Source organism: Mirounga angustirostris, unplaced genomic scaffold (genome assembly GCF_029215605.1).
Source record: "Mirounga angustirostris isolate CCGP_5_RB_7025 unplaced genomic scaffold, mMirAng1.0.hap1 SCAF_7, whole genome shotgun sequence".
NCBI classification, from domain to species: domain Eukaryota; kingdom Metazoa; phylum Chordata; class Mammalia; order Carnivora; family Phocidae; genus Mirounga; species Mirounga angustirostris.
The window spans coordinates 153417628-153433192 of NW_026991715.1; the positions used below are offsets into that span (position 1 = coordinate 153417628).

Here is a 15565-nt window from a genome sequence, read left to right on the forward strand (position 1 = left end):
TCCAGGGCTCTGGACCTCACGTGCAGCTGGGCTGATCGTCAAAGCTGCCTTTAGGAGAGAGTGGGAGGCCCGTCCTGCCCTTCCTGGGTGACTCGGGGTCTGCCTGGCCACTGCCGGCAGGACATCAGTGGACACCCTGCAGCAGCTGGGGCTGGCTGCCTGACGCGTTAATCGAACCATGAACGAGAAGCCGTGCCCTGCCTGGCACCACTGTCCCCTTTCACACAACGGGGAAGTCCCTGGGGTGCTCTCCGCCGGCCCTGTGACCACTCCGGGGGCCCTGTGGGTGGGCAGTGTGTGGGCTGGGGGCGCCACACAGGCCCCGCGTTAAAAGGGAGCCGAGTGTCCCAGGCGTCCAGACCCAGGGACCCCCTGTGCCTCAGAGTCTTTTCCTGGGAATCCCACGGGGCCCTGTGGCCCTGACCCGTCCCGGCTCATGGGGACAGGCGTTCCTGGGTGCACGCCAGTCCTTGGACCCTGAGAGGCCCCCTGCCTCCCTGAATGTGGGTGCAGGTCAGCAGAGCCGCCGCCTGGGCCCTTGACCTCCCGGGCCCTTGTCTGCAGCCCCTCTACTCGCAGCAAATGTTTCTAAAGCAAATCTTCCCCAATTGTGTGGATTCTTTTATTCACCTGAGTTTGAGATACTTTCCCGTTGAGCATTGTTTTCAGTCAGTCTCGAGATCTCGAGTGTGCCCCTGACCACGGTGTCAGGCCAGCTGTGGGACAGGATGGGCTGGGACCCCAGTGGGGTCTGCCCTCTGTGCTGGCTTCTGGCCTGGTTGCCGGCCGCCTGCCCGCCCGGCTGGTGTGCTGAGCCCTGGTGGCCTCCAGGATTTCAGAGGACACCCCGTCAGGCACCTCCCAGCTCTGCGTCCTCGGTCACCCCGGAGATTGCCCCCCCGGGCTCATGCGGCCGCGTGTCCCATCGGAACTTTCTGGCGGGTTTGATTGAGGCACTGCTGATTTTACGGGACTTGGCTTTGCGGGGACTTCGGCGTGGTTAGGGGGCAGCCGCCCATCTCCCGCCTGGGCCTTCGGAACCCCCCTGCCCCCCGCCCGCTGGACAGGGCCTGGCTCGTCCTGCTCTCAGCTTCGCCGACGTTGCCGTGGCTGTCCTCGTGGCGCCTCCCTGCTCCCTGGCAGCAACGTGGTCTCAGGTCCTCCCGAGCCCGCCCTCTTGAGGATTCCTCCCAAAGCCTCCCTTCCAGGGGTGGCCTGGCTTCCCCCAGCCGTGCAGCCTGTGCAGCCTCCCTTCAGCGTCCGCTGTGCACGGGCGCCTGCTGTGGCTGGCCCCCCTGGAACCACTGTGCTCTCTTTCAGAGCCCGCGCATGGGAACCTTCATTGGTGTCTACCTGCCCTGCCTCCAGAACATCCTCGGGGTGATCCTCTTCCTGCGGCTGACGTGGATCGTGGGGGCGGCCGGCGTGCTGGAGTCCTTCCTCATCGTGTTCATGTGCTGCACCTGCGTGAGTGGTGGAGGGCCCTGTGCTGAGGCCCCGGGGTCCGCCCAGGGTAGCCTCCACGGGCACTGGTGCCTGCGGGGGGAAATCAGGGCCAGCCGGACTCCGTCCCTGCGTCTGGGGGAGGACGTGGCCGGGGGCTTCTGAGGGCACGGTCAGCATGCGTGAGGGCCCACGTTTGACACGGTCCCTTCCAGTTCGGAAGCTCCTGGGCTCCCTGTTTGAAGGAAGGGCCCACGCCAGTGACTTGTTCCGCCCCGACCCCGGCTCCCCACCCCTGCGTGTGCCCAGGCGTCTGCGTCCGGTGGCGCTCAGTGTTCCCACTGCTCCTGGGTCGGCCGTGGGCCCTGCACGTCCTGGGCACCTGCTGTGGCAGCCTCAGGCTCGCCTGCCCCCCCACTTGTCCTGGAGACCGGAACTCGGCTCCTCTTATCCCCCAGGTGTGAGCGCTCCGACCCCAAGAATTCAGACAACACAGACTGTGCCCCCTGCAGCCTCACGGGCTGTGGCCTCACCTTCTAAACTGTCCCGTCCTTCCTCCTGTGACGTTTTTTTCCTGGGGAAATCTGGACGGATCTAGAGTAGTCGCCATAAAACCAAATAAAAATCGGGATAAGGACCAGGGTTTTTTTTAAGTGGGACCTTAAGCCAAAGCTGCGCCTGGTGGGATCACGGTGACCATTGAGACCCTAAGCTCTCCCGAGGCTGTTCCTTCTGGTCCTTCGGTTGCAGGCTGCCCCCCAGCCTGTGGTGTGGTCACTTCTGAGCCGTGCTGGGCACTGGAGGCAGACCCACCCGGGACAGCTCTGGAGGTCCTGCATCCAACCCCCAGGGCGGGCACCCAGATGGGGTCCCCCTTGTACCCCATGGGCGGGCGGGCACCCAGACAGGGTCCCTCTTGCACCCCATGGTGGGGCAGACACCCAGATGGGGTCCTCTACACCCCAAGGGTGGGCGGGCACCAGGATGGGGTCCCCCTTGCACCCCACGGCGGGCATCCAGACGGGGTCCCCCTTGCACCCCACGGCGGGCGGGCACCCAGGCAGGAGCTGGCCTTTCATTCCAGGTGGGGTCCTGAGTTGGGTATTTCTGAGTGGCCTGCAGGAGCTCAGCTTGGAGCATTGAGTGGGAGATCGGGGGCAGCCCTGAGCATCCTGGAGCCCGCGTGCCTGACTGCTCCGCAGCCCCTCTGAGATGGGGCTGGGTATGGCCCCCGAGGCGCCTTCTCTTCTGAGAGGATCATCTGTGTTTTTGCAGACGATGCTGACGGCCATCTCCATGAGTGCCATTGCCACCAATGGTGTGGTCCCAGGTAAGGGTCCTGGGGCAGGCTGTGTGGGGTCCCAAGCTGAGCCCTGCTGAGCACCCCACCCAGGGCAGCCTCCGCCGAGACGGGCAGCACTCTGCCCCTCAGGGCCTCAGTGTGCATGTGCCCTTCCCTGCTTGGCGGCCAGCCTGGAGGACGGAGACCTCCACATCTGGTGGGCAGGCGGGCGGGCAGACGGGGGCGAGCTCTGCACAGCCAGGCTCTCCCGGAAGCCATCAGCAGGGACCCCGCCTCCAGGCAGAGGTGCTCACGGGCTCCCGGCTCTCAACGGTGCACCGAGAGCTGGTGCCTGGTGTCCTGGGCGGTGTCTTGTGTCCCCTGAGGGCACCATGGGCTGTCCTGAAACCAGGTTGTCACCAGCGCCTGATCCTGCGCTCAAGGTGCTGTGACGTTGGGGTTCTGCTCCTTGTGGGAACCTACGTGAACACTTCCCTAACTTCCTTAGGAAATTTCGCCTTTGATCTGTGGTTGGAGACCCTGCCATTTTAGGAGCCGCTTCCTGCTTTTGGTTCTGGAGTTAATTTCTCCCAGACCCTCATTATCTAGAAATAAACCGAAGCGCCAGGGTGGGCAGTGCCTGCCACGGGCGCTGTGTGGCCGGGGTGGAGGTCTGGAGAGCGGAGGGGCTGTGGGGGCTCTGGGGATGGCCCTCGGTCTGGGGGGGGCTCGGCTGGGTGGGCAGGGGCCTCAGGTGAGGAGGACCGGGAGGGACGCTGTGCTGCGTCTCCAGGTCCCAGGGAGGCCACCTGTCCCCGGAGGCTCCGTGCCCCAGCACGTGGCAGTAGTGTGGACGTGTGCATCCACAGTGATGTGTCCTCGTCCACCAGCCGGGTCCGGGGACGGTGCTCCAGCAGCCACAGGCATCCTCAGCCTTTTTGGGGCGAAGTGCACAGAATCGCAGTGTTGGGTCCAGCATTGGCCTCACAGTAAACGGTGCGATGCTGACCTGCAGCTTCTCTGTCCCATTGGCAGCTGGTGGCTCGTACTACATGATATCGCGGTCTCTGGGGCCTGAGTTCGGGGGCGCCGTTGGCCTCTGCTTCTACCTGGGCACGACATTCGCCGGGGCCATGTATATTCTGGGGACCATTGAGATTTTTTTGGTAAGTGCCTTGTTTTGGGCTGGTTTTCTAGACCCCAAGGAGTCCCTCCCAAGGCACACGGGCCCCCTCAGCCAGCCCCCTCACTCTTGACGCCTGCCTTGGGCTCTCGGGCTGCGCCGTGGCTGGCAACTGTGGCCGTGCGGCAGTGACCTGTGGGTCCGTCCGTGGCTATGTCCCACTCTCGGTGCTGGCCCGTGGCTGGCGACCCTGCCTGTGCAGCAATGACCCAGGGGGTCCGTCCGTGGCTGCGTCCGTCCATGGCTGTGTCCCCCTCTCGGTGTTGGGCCGTGGCTGGCGACTGGCTGTGCAGCAGTGACCTGGGGTCTGTCCGTGGCTGCGTCCCCCTCTCCATGCTGGGCCGTGGCTGGCGACCGTGGCCATGCAGCAGTCAGTCGGGGGGTCCGTCCATGGCTGCATCCCCCTCGCGGTGCTGGCCTGTGGCTGGTGACCCTGCCCGTGCGACAGTGACCCGGGGGTTCCATCCATGGCTGTGTCCCCCTCTCAGTGTTGGGGCTGTGGCTGGCAACTGTGGCCGTGTGGCAGTGACCTGGGGTCCATCCGTGGCTGCGTCCCCCTCTTCGTGCTGGGCCGTGGCTGGCAACCGTGGCCATGCAGCAGTCAGTCGGGGGGTCCATCCATGGCTGCATCCCCCTCGCGGTGCTGGCCTGTGGCTGGCGACCCTGCCCGTGCAGCAGTGACCCAGGGGGTCCGTCCGTGGCCGCGTCCGTCTGTGGCTGCGTCCCCCTCTCAGTGCTGGGCTGTGGCTGGCGACCATGGCCGTGCAGCAGTCACCCGGGGGTCCGTCTGTGGCTGCGTCCCCCTCGCGGTGCTGGCCTGTGGCTGGCGACCCTGCCCGTGCAGCAGTGACCCGGGGGTTCTGTCCATGGCTGTGTCCCCCTCTCGGTGTTGGGCTGTGGCTGGCGACTGTGGCCATGCAGCAGTGACCCGGGGTCCATCCGTGGCTGCGTCCCCCTCTCGGTGTGGGGCCGTGGCTGGCGACTGTGGCCGTGTGGCAGTAACCCGGGGTCCGTCCGTGGTTATGTCCCACTCTCGGTGCTGGCCCGTGGCTGGTGACCGTGGCCATGCAGCAGTGACCCGGGGGTCCGTCTGTGGCTGTGTCCCCCTCTTGGTGCTGGGGCCATGGCTGGCGACCGTGGCCGTGCGGCAGTGACCCCTGTGCCCTCGGCTGCCCTTGGACTCCACCGCCAGGGTTCTTGCCAGGTCAACGTCCGCGTGTGTGACGGGCTGCAGACCTGAGCCCGGGGTCAGCCGCGCGGCCGTGGCCTTCAGGGCCTCAGCTGTTGGCGGAGGCAGGGCCGCCCAGGAATTGGTCCGTCCTGTCGTCCCCACTCAGTTTATGTTGCGCGTGCTCACTAGGCCTCCCCCAGAAACATTCTCACTCCCGGATGGTCAGGGCGCGGTGGCCCCCGGCCTGCAGGCTGAGCTGGGGGTGCCGTCCACAGGCCGGCTTCCACGACACTGACCCCGGGGCAGTGTCTCTCTGCAGTCTTCCCTCTCTGCTCTCATTCTTGGCACCCCGGGGGCCCACCGTGAATGCGTTCTGGCGGTGGGGGCCCCCAGCAGGGGGAGGAGCCCAGCACCAGGCCCTGCAGACAAAGATGCCCCCCTGTGGGGCCACCTTCCAGGCAGGGGTGCTTGACGGCCCTTCCTGACCCCGTCCGTCCCCCGCAGACCTACATCTCCCCCAGTGCGGCCATCATCCAGGCAGACACGGCGGAAGGCGAGGCCGCGGCCATGTTGCACAACATGCGCGTGTACGGGACGTGCACGTTGGTGCTCATGGCCATGGTGGTCTTCGTGGGCGTCAAGTATGTCAACAAGCTGGCCCTGGTGTTCCTGGCCTGTGTGGTGCTGTCCATCCTTGCCATCTATGCCGGTGTTATCAAGACCGCCTTCGACCCACCGGACATCCCGTGAGTCCTGGGCCTGAGAGCCGGCCCATCCTGCAAACCTTGTCTGTGCCCGTGACCACGTACGTGGTCGGGCCGGGGTGGTGGTTCCGTGGGACGCAGATGCCCGTGCTCACGCCGGGCTTGGGGATGAGCCATCAGGGTGCTCGTGCGGCCGCGCCATCTGCACAAGTGGGATGGGTCCGCTGAAGGTCCGGGGTGGACAGGGTGCTGCTGGCCCCGAGGACGGCAGCACTGAGCTCCTCCTGGGGTGGCCCGACCTCCGTGCGCCCCGTGCCCTGGCTCCCCAGCTCCCCTAGTCCTTGCAGGAGCACCCCCGCCCGGCCCCAGTGGGTTTCTTTCTTGTCCCTCTTACGCACGTGGATGCCCAGTCCCAGGGAAGTGGCCCGAGGTCACAGCGAGTGAGCGAGCTGCCCGTGGCCCGTCGGGCTGGTCCAGGAGGGGCCCGGCGGGCTGGGAGGCCACTGGCATGAGCAGCAGCCATCCCTTGCAGCCCGCGGGGCGTTCCCGTCGCCCAGAGTGGGGTGTCCGAAGCAGAGCAGTAGGAGGTGCTTCACAAGGGCCGCACGTGCCCTCACGCCCGACCCCCGCGCTAGGGTCTGTCTGCTGGGAAATCGCACCCTGTCCAGACGTGGCTTCGACGTCTGTGCCAAGTTCCTCGCTGCCGACAACAGCACGATGCCCACCGCGCTCTGGGGCATTTTCTGCAACAGCTCCATGCCCAACGCCACCTGTGACGAGTACTTCGCCCAGAACAACGTCACGGAGATCCAGGGCATCCCCGGCGTGGCCAGCGGCGTCCTCCTGGGTGAGCACCCCAGGGCCATGTGGGACCGCGCCAGCCCTCCCCCTCTGCTCTCATTCTTGGCACCCCCGGGGCCCACCGTGAATGCGTTCTGGTGGTGGGGGCCCCCAGCAGGGGAGGGAGCCCAGCACCAGGCCCTGTAGACAAAGGTGCCCCCCTGTGGGCACCTTGCCCCTGGAGCTGCAGCCGTGGTCAGCACCAGGTGGCAAAGCCTGCAGGTCAGTAGACCCTTCCTTTTGGGGTTTGCTGCTGGGCGCACACGGGGTCGTGGTCGGGGGCGACAGGGCTGGTCCGGCTGGTTCTGGGAGGAGAGGTTGCACGTCCTTGTGTGAAGTTGGAGCCCATCCACCCCCGCCGCCTCTGCCAGGCCTTCCTGATGGCAGGAGCCCGGCAGAAGGTTCTGGAACCTGTTACTGGCCTGTTGCCCCCGCAGATAACCTGTGGAGCGCGTATGCAGACAAGGGGGCGTTTGTGGAGAGGAAGAGCACGCCGTCGGTCCCTGTGCCAGAGGAGAGCAGGGCCAACGGCCTGCCCTACGTCCTCACGGACATCATGACCTACTTCACCATGCTGGTCGGGATCTACTTCCCCTCCGTGACCGGTGAGGCCCTGCCCTGTACCTCAGTGTGCACACCTGCCCCAGCCCCCCAGGAAACGAGCGGCAGGGTCTCTGCTGCCCCCCGCGTGCTGATCGGGGTGTGGGAAGGAGCTTTGTCCCAAGCACTGCCGACTGACCAGCAGCACTTGAGGTCACTGACCGTGGAGGCTGTGCGTGGACCCGAGGGCCGTCCTCCCACGACCTTCATCTGACTTTCTGGGACGACCCTCGGCGCACCAGTGCCTCATCCCCTGCCAGGACACCCCTCAGCGGCCCGGTGCGCAGCGGGAGCTAGCAGCCGTCGGCACGTCCGGCCCTTGCCCGGGCCCTCGACCGCCGCTCGGGCTTCCCCTCCACCAGCTGGAGCCCCACAGTTTGCAGGCGGGCACGGGTTCCGGGCGCTTCTCTTTAGTCCCACGCCCCCCCCGTGAGTCGTGGCCAAGGGCGTGGCCGGCGGCGTGTTCTGGGTCTGTGGTAACTGGGGGCTCTTCCGGCGGCTCCTGTAGGTATCATGGCGGGCTCGAACCGGTCCGGGGACCTCAGGGATGCCCAGAAGTCAATCCCCACAGGGACCATTTTGGCCATCGTGACGACGTCTTTCATCTGTATCCTCAAAGGGGCCGAGGTGAGGGAGGCCCCGATGCTCTGGCCGCCGCCGCCCCACGGGGAGCCGGGCTGGCGTCTGCCTGACGAGGGAGAAGGAGGGACTCCAGGTTGCCGAGCTCACGCCGGCTGCAGTCCGAGCCACTGTCGGTAAACTGCGTGGGGCACCTACGTCGTCACACGTGACAGGCGGGGGTGGCCCATAACTGCGGGTGCGGGGCCTGGTGCTGTGCACAGCGTCCTCGTGCTGGTTGCCGAGGTCTGTCCTTGCCGAGTGAGCCAGCGTCCCCTGCCCAGTGCCCGTGGTGGTGGGCGGGCTGTGTGCAGCCTGACTCAACTGGAAGCAGGATGGAGCCGCGAGGAAGGCGCCCTGAGGGCCGTGGGGTCACGGGGTGGTGGGGAGCGGGCAGCCGGGGCGCGGGGCTGGTTCATGCCCACCCGCCACCAGACCCTGCCGATGACGTTTGGCCCGTCGCTTCCTTGACGCAAGACACAGACCTGTCCTGCATCGTGCTCTTCGGGGCCTGCATCGAAGGCGTGATCTTACGAGATAAGTACGTTGGTTTTTGTTTGTGGCTTCTAGAAGCTTTCTGGTCAGCATCGGTTTTCTTGTGGATGGTGGTTGACCTGGGGACCTCCCCCAGGGTTTCAGCCTTCGCGTGGGGAGCCGGGAGCCCCGTGGCCCCCCTGGGGGTTTCTGCTCGGTCTGGTATGTGGTCCTGTCCTGCTCCAGCCTGGAGCTGGGGAACTGCCGAGCAGCCTCCCGCCCGAGAGAGCGTGAGGGGTTCTGTGTGGTTCCGGACAGCGCGGCCATGCCGAGCCACTTCTCAGGAGTGACCGTGGTTTCCCTGCGCCTGAGAAAGGACACTTAGGGTGGGAGTGGCCTCGCTCCGGCTCAGAGCGTGGGAAGACGTTCATGTCTTCAGCTTGTGTTTGAAAGCCCGCCCACCCGACCCACAGGTTTGGGGAGGCCCTGCAGGGGAAGCTGGTCATCGGCATGCTGGCCTGGCCGTCCCCCTGGGTCATCGTCATCGGCTCCTTTTTCTCGACCTGTGGTGCTGGCTTGCAGAGCCTCACAGGGGCACCACGCCTGCTGCAGGCCATCGCCCGAGACGGCATCATCCCCTTCCTACAGGTGAGCGGGTGGCCGCCCTTCTGAGAGCAGGGGGCCCCGCGGGAAGGGGTGTGTCTGCGAGGGTCCCTGAGGGTCTGCCCCCGGAGCATGGTCTTCACGGTTACGGACTGTGGGACCCAGGTCCCCACCACCAGCCTGGCAGCCTCGCCCTGGGTGGTCACGGGGCTGAGGGCGCAGTGCATGTCGGGGACGGGGGGTGGCCCCTCACCGCCCTGGGCTGTGGGAACATTGAGAGGAGCAACCCGGGGAGCCTCCATTTCCTCAGGGCCGGTGTCTCTCCTGCTGGGTGCAGCGTCCTCCCTGCACCACACGCCATAGGCTGGGGGCTCAGACAACACACGGGGATTTGCTCACATCCCTGGGATGTGAGCGGAAAAGTCCCAGACCGGGGGGGGGGGGGGGGGGGCGCTCCAAAGCTAGTTTGTCCTTGGTGTGTCACCACCTTCCCACCTTCCCCGAGTCCCCACGTGGCTTCCCTGTGCTTTTGTTCGTCTTTCTCACAAGGACACCGGTCACTTAGATTAGGACCGCCTGTAAAGCTCACATCTGCAAACATGGTCGAGTCGCCTTTTGAGGGGCTGGGGCCAGGGCTTCACTCTGGGGCTCGGGGGCACACGGGGCCCCTTCGTGTGTGTTCATCATCTGGGTGGGGGCTGGTCCTCCCCCCTTCAGAGCACAGTCCTCACCTTCACTCCCTGGAAGGTTCTGGCAGACTTCACAGCTCCGTCTGTTGGCTCGGTGCAGACTGGGTTCTGCTCTGGGGGTGTTGCTGTGTCCCTGGTGCCCCCTCCCCGAGTCTGTTTCTGGTGTCATTCCGCATGTCTGTGGCATGCCCTGCATGTCTGTTCCCAGAGCCCCTGGGCAGCAGGGACTGTGCTAGAAAAGCATTGGAAGCTGGGGTCCCTGGAGGCAGCTGTGGTCTCCATGTGGTCCTTCCCCGTGTGGCAGTGGGTGAAGGGTCCTCACGGTTCTCCATGCGTGTGTGCCGCGGGGACCCTGCGCCTGCCCCCACGAGGCCGGTCTCAGGATGCCCCGGAGGCCCCCATCCGTCCTGCGCATGGAGGGGTCACCTTCACCCTCGCTGACGCCGCTGTGAGGCCCAGGCCTGACGGTACCTCGGCCACCGTCTGCCTTCTCGGTTCTGGGTGTCAGCTTTTCCTCCCAGAGCCGGGGAGGGTTCAGGACAGGTTGTGAAAGTCCGCTTCTGCCTCTGTCCCGTCCCTGAGCCCTTCTGGGCTGCCCCTGGGAAGCTGGGCTTCTCACTGGGACACGGGCTTTTGTCCTGTGGCCTCTGCCCCCCACGCTCGCAGCCCACCTGCCCTCTCCCTGCAGGTGTTCGGCCATGGGAAGGCCAACGGGGAGCCCACGTGGGCCCTGCTCCTCACGGCCCTCATCTGTGAGACCGGCATCCTGATCGCCTCCCTGGACAACGTGGCCCCCATCCTGTCCATGTGAGTGACTGCAGGCCCGGTAGGAGGGGTGTGGGGACAGGCCACGGAGATGGGGCTGCTGCTTGTGGACAAGGAGGCGTGTGTGACCCCGCTCTGGGGCTGGCCTTCTGCTCAGGGGTCCCCAGACACGCAGTCACGCAGGCCAGGTGGTCCTCGTGGAATGGTGCCGTGGAAGGGAGGGGAGACGGGAGGGGCAGTGCTGTAGTGGGGGGGTGGGGAGACCACGTGGGACCTGACCCCCGGCTCCTCTGGCCCTGTCCTTACGCCCCCAGGTTTTTCCTCATGTGCTACATGTTCGTGAACCTGGCCTGTGCAGTGCAGACCCTGCTGCGCACGCCCAACTGGCGGCCACGTTTCCGATACTACCACTGGTGAGCACTCCCACCGCCGGGACGGCCCCGGGTCCCTCGTGCCCCTGCACCGAGCCGGGCAGGCCCGTGCCCGTGTGCGTCCCCCGGGCCACCCGGTCCCTGCCGGGGGGATGGCCTCCGTGTGTGACCGCGGGCCACGTGGTCTCCTGCTGCTGGTGTGTGTGCCGGACGGGCGAGGCCCGTTGTGCCGTGTGGCCCGCGGGGTGCTTGAGCGCCCTGGCAAGTGGGTGGGTGTCCCGCGTCCATGGGCGCGGAGCCACGGCGGGCTCAGCCCTCGAGGGTTCAGCGTCCGGGGCGGGGGGGATTTGGTCACAGGCATCATGGCTGCTTCCTTGCTGTAGCTGAGAAGGGTCTTTGTTAAGGGGCCGGGAGGGTTTCCGGGGTTCCAGGCGTGGCAGGCGTGTGAGGTGCGTGTTTCTCCAGGGCGCTCTCCTTCCTGGGCATGAGCCTGTGCCTGGCGCTCATGTTCATCTGCTCCTGGTACTATGCTCTCTTCGCCATGCTCATCGCCGGCTGCATCTACAAGTACATCGAGTACCGCGGGTGAGCTGCTCTGCGCGAGTTCGCGGGCCGATGTTCCCTGCAGGGGTGTCTCCGTGGGGTCTGCATAGCCCGGTGCAGGGGTGGGGGGTGCTCGCGGTGTGAGTCGGGCCCCCAAGCCGGGTGGGCCCTGCTGTCCGGGCCTGCACACCTGCGGCACGGCGGGTGCAGAGCTGTGTTTGCTACTTTGTATGGATTCCACGCTTGTGTCGCTTTTTTTACTATGTGCTTTTTGAGAACTTTGAAGTCCATACAGTGAAAGCAGTGATGTGTAAAGTGTGCAGCGTCCCAGAGCGCATCCCAGAGCACCTGGTCCGTCCCTGGGGCCTGGCTCCCTCCGGGGGTAGGGTCTGAGGGGTCCCGGCCGCTGCCTGGAGGCCCCCTCCAGCTCTTCCCAGCTGGTGAACAAGGAGCATCGGGCGTGTGACCACTCCTGGTGAAGCCAGGCCCACCAAGCCTGCTGTGCTCATCAGTGTCCCCGACTCCAGGGTCCCACCCTGTCCTGTCGCAGAAACCCCAGGCTGGCTTCTCAGGGAGGCTGCCCCTGGAGGCCTGTGGTCCAGAGAAGCTTCAGGGCCCTGGCCCTAGAGTCCCCTCCTGGGTTCCTTACCGCTGCCCCTTTCTTGCAGGGCTGAGAAGGAGTGGGGTGATGGCATCCGGGGTCTGTCGCTAAACGCAGCCCGCTATGCCCTGCTGCGTGTGGAGCATGGCCCCCCCCACACCAAGAACTGGAGGTGAGCGCCCCAGCCCACCCCGACCTGGCCTCACGCACTTTGAATGCAGAGCGCCATCTCTACCCTCACACTTGAGGGATGGTCCCTCTTTTTGGGGAGCGATTGTCTCGGAAGCTTCTAGCATCTTCTCTCAGTGCACGGTGGTCGGCCGTGGCGTGATCAGCCTGGTGGGTGGGGCATGGGGTGAGTGGACCTCCCTGGGGTCCTGCCGAGGATGGAGGTTAAGTGCATGGACCGCCAGCCTCACGTCACCCGCTTCTGGGAGGTCAGGGATGTCCTCTGTGCTGAGAGCTCCGGCCTCCGTCCCTTAGACGCCCAGGGCTGTAGCCCCGGGCAGGCTCGCCTGGTGAGCGCGGTCTGTGCTGCAGGCCCCAGGTGCTGGTGATGCTGAGCCTGGATGAGGAGCAGCGTGTGAGACACCCCCGCCTGCTGTCCCTCACGACTCAGCTCAAGGCCGGCAAGGGCCTGACCATCGTGGGCTCTGTGCTGGAGGGCACCTACCTGGACAAGCACGTGGAGGCCCAGCGGGCCGAGGAGGTGGGCGGGCACGGGCCGGGTCCGCGGGATGGTGGCGGGCGGCGGGTGGCGGCGGGACAGAGGTCCAAGCAGGGAGCGCAGGCGGGGTGGGGACGGCTGGCGGCTGAAGCGGTCGAGGGGCAGGCCCGCCGCTGCCGCCTGCCTTGCGCGGGAGGGTCAGACCAGCACGTTTTCCATCGCTGCCGTCTGCGAGCATGGTTTTGTATGTTGCGCTGTTGCCTTGTTTCGTAGTAGAGCCTGGTTTCTGGGTTCGGTTGGGTCAGAACTGAGGCTGCTGAAGGCACCCGGGGGCGGGGGGCTGAGACCTCTCAGAGAGCGTGTGGGTTAGAGGCTGGTTCCAAGGGCCGCTCGGTGCCGCCCTTGGAGATGTCCCCCTGGCGCCCTCCATGGCTCGGCCTGGGCTCCGTCCCCTGCACGCTCGCTGTCTCGCATGGCGGCCTCAGGCCCATGTGTCCAGGGGCTCTGGCTGGAGGAGACGCTGACCTCGGCCTGTGCAGGTCATTTCAGGCACACGTGGAAGCGGCTGGTGTCGTGAACGCCCGGGGGCTTCCAGGCAGACCCGCCGGGTCTTGTGCTTTTGTCTCCGACGGTCTGTGTCCATGTCCGAAGTGGGAGGCACGTCAGCGCTGGTTTCTGGGGGCAGCCTCCCTGCTTCCCCGCGTCGGTCTTCCCTTTCTCACCCCTGCAGGTGGCGCGGCTCGGTCCCTTGCTCCAGGGTGGGTCCTTCTCACTCTCAGGCAGTCAGGCAGGTGGGGGAGGGATGGCTGTGTCCCCGTGTCTAGGAGCGCTGCGGCTGGCGTCCAAGCCGGGCCGCGCCCAGAGGCTCATTCGCATTCAGACCAGGGGTTGCAGGTGCTGGATCCGACCCTCCCGCCGCCTCCCTCAGCTGGATAGGCCAGCTCCGTGCCGTCGGCGGTTCGCGGGTTCCTCACTCAGGGAAGGCAGCAGATGCGCTGGGTGCTGTCTTCCTCCCGGAGGCACCAGTGGTTCTTTTTCGGCAGGACCGTGAGCCCGCGGGCTCCAGCGTGGCGGTTGCTGGCCACAGTATGTGGATTTAGGCAGTGTCGTCCTTGCACTACGCACACTGTCCCGTCTTTGGGCGGGACTGCCTCCCGCGGGCGCTAACACGCTCGGCCCAGACCCACCGCGTGGCGGGAGAGGCCCTGGCGTTCAGTTCTGACCTTGCACAAGTGCCACGTGGGCGCCAGCTCCAGCTCTCCCTGCGCGGGGGCTTCTCCGGGGGCCGCAGGGGAGGCGGGCGCCCTGCTGCGTGGAAGGCAGCAGTCCGCAGCCACGGCCCGGACGGTTGTGGCATGGCCGGATCCCCCATCCCTGCCCCCTTGCCGCCGGGGGCTGTTGTCATCTGATACGCGCGGTCCCGGACTTCCCTAGTTTCGTTAACACCCCAGTCCTGCAGAAGGTGTTCCACGCGCTCTTGTTACTGTAAAGAGGCGGTTTTCCGTTCTCGGGCAGCGTGTGTCTGCGTCAGCTCGGCGGTCCGTGTCGTGTGTGTGTTCAGGTTTCTGTTCCTCGCCGCTCTGGTTGTGTTTGGGGGTCTTGGTGTTTCTGCGTCCCGAGCGGTATGGTGAGCGGTCCGTAGACACGTCTCGGTCCCCGTGGGGTCATTCGTAGGAGGACATCGTGGAGTCGGTGGTGGTGTGCACTCCCGAGGGTCTGGGCCAGGTTCCGGTTTTTGGTCCACCTGCCAGTCTGCGTGAGCATGTCTGAGCAATGTGGGGGACGGGGGCCCCTCTGGCCCCGCTCTTCCATCTCTTGGGGACGGAGCCGTGTGCTGGTGGCTCCGCCCCATCGCTGTGCTGGGAGCTGCGAGACCTGGAGTGTGGGTGGCTCAGCTGGGTTTCACCCCAGACGTACAGCCCAGCGGGGGGCTCAGCCGTGGTGTCCCCGAGGGGAGGGGACCACCGTCCGCGGGGCTGGTGGAGCATGTCTCAAGAGGACAAGGACCCAGGGGCGCCATGGTCCCCTTGCACCCGGGCTTGCTGACGTGGCCTGACTCCTGAGCTGGCCAGGAGCGTCTCGGCCAGGTGGGGGCACAGGGCATTCACCCAGCTTCGTAAATGGAAGCAGCCGGTGCACCCCGACCTTGTCCCTCACCGTTCCTGCCTCTGTTCGTGTGTCTGCTCGTGGAGCGGAGGCCTCACTGGGGAAGGGCCGGGCAGGTGCCCACGGGGATGTGGCCTCCACGCAGTTGGCTCATGGGCCGGCCAGGATGTGGGGAAGGGGGAGGCCCTGCGTCTCCCGGGAGCACAAGCAAGGATACTCCGAGGAGGCACCGACCCAGCTTGTCTCCCCAGAACATCCGGTCTCTGATGGGCGTGGAGAAGACCAAGGGCTTCTGTCAGCTGGTGGTCTCCTCCAGCCTGCGGGACGGCATGTCCCACCTGATCCAGTCGGCCGGCCTGGGGGGCATGAAGCACAACACGGTGCTCATGGCGTGGCCCGAGTCCTGGAAGCAGGAGGACAACACTTTCTCCTGGAAGAACTTTGTCGGTGGGTGCGGTGCTTGGGCCCGTGGGCGGGGCTCCCACTGGCGTCCTGGTGTCCCACGTCCCATGAGAAAGCACCCCACCATGTGATACCTCGCTGGTGCGGTGATGCCGGAGAGCCCCGCACCCCTGGGGCCGGCGGCCCAGTGGCTGGCCGAGCGAGGCTGCGCTGCCTTCAGCACGGGCCCCAGGTGGGGCTTCCCGGGGACCCGTGGCCTCGCCTGCCTCCCACGCTGGCTGGAGCCCGCGAGTCCCTGGGGCAACCCGCCACTGCCTCTCCACAGAAACCGTCCGAGACACCACGGCGGCCCAGCAGGCCCTGCTGGTGGCCAAAAACGTGGACCTGTTTCCACAAAACCAGGAGCGCTTCAGCGACGGGGACATCGACGTGTGGTGGGTCGTGCATGACGGGGGCCTCCTCATGCTCCTGCCGTTCCTGCTACGGCAGCACAAGGTGGGCCG

The 15565-nt window shown here is 66.2% G+C and overlaps 1 protein-coding gene across 4 annotated transcripts in view; it reads left to right on the forward strand.

Moving 5' to 3' along the window:
• The window catches only part of SLC12A7 (solute carrier family 12 member 7), a 41763-nt gene that overhangs the window by 16928 nt on the left and 9270 nt on the right, over window positions 1-15565 (forward strand). For all 4 annotated transcript variants that reach the window (XR_010413379.1, XM_054504975.2, XM_045863916.3 and 1 more), the window contains exons 4-19: window positions 1321-1467; window positions 2719-2773; window positions 3761-3891; window positions 5584-5825; window positions 6419-6630; window positions 7061-7228; window positions 7732-7830; window positions 8325-8382; window positions 8789-8963; window positions 10296-10414; window positions 10687-10785; window positions 11209-11328; window positions 11955-12059; window positions 12428-12596; window positions 14912-15107; window positions 15388-15557. Coding sequence is in view for 3 of the 4 variants with exons in the window: in XM_054504975.2 (XP_054360950.1) it covers window positions 1321-1467; window positions 2719-2773; window positions 3761-3891; window positions 5584-5825; window positions 6419-6630; window positions 7061-7228; window positions 7732-7830; window positions 8325-8382; window positions 8789-8963; window positions 10296-10414; window positions 10687-10785; window positions 11209-11328; window positions 11955-12059; window positions 12428-12596; window positions 14912-15107; window positions 15388-15557 (2265 nt within the window). In the remaining variant the exon portion in view is untranslated. The remainder of the gene's footprint in view (window positions 1-1320; window positions 1468-2718; window positions 2774-3760; window positions 3892-5583; window positions 5826-6418; window positions 6631-7060; window positions 7229-7731; window positions 7831-8324; window positions 8383-8788; window positions 8964-10295; window positions 10415-10686; window positions 10786-11208; window positions 11329-11954; window positions 12060-12427; window positions 12597-14911; window positions 15108-15387; window positions 15558-15565) is intronic.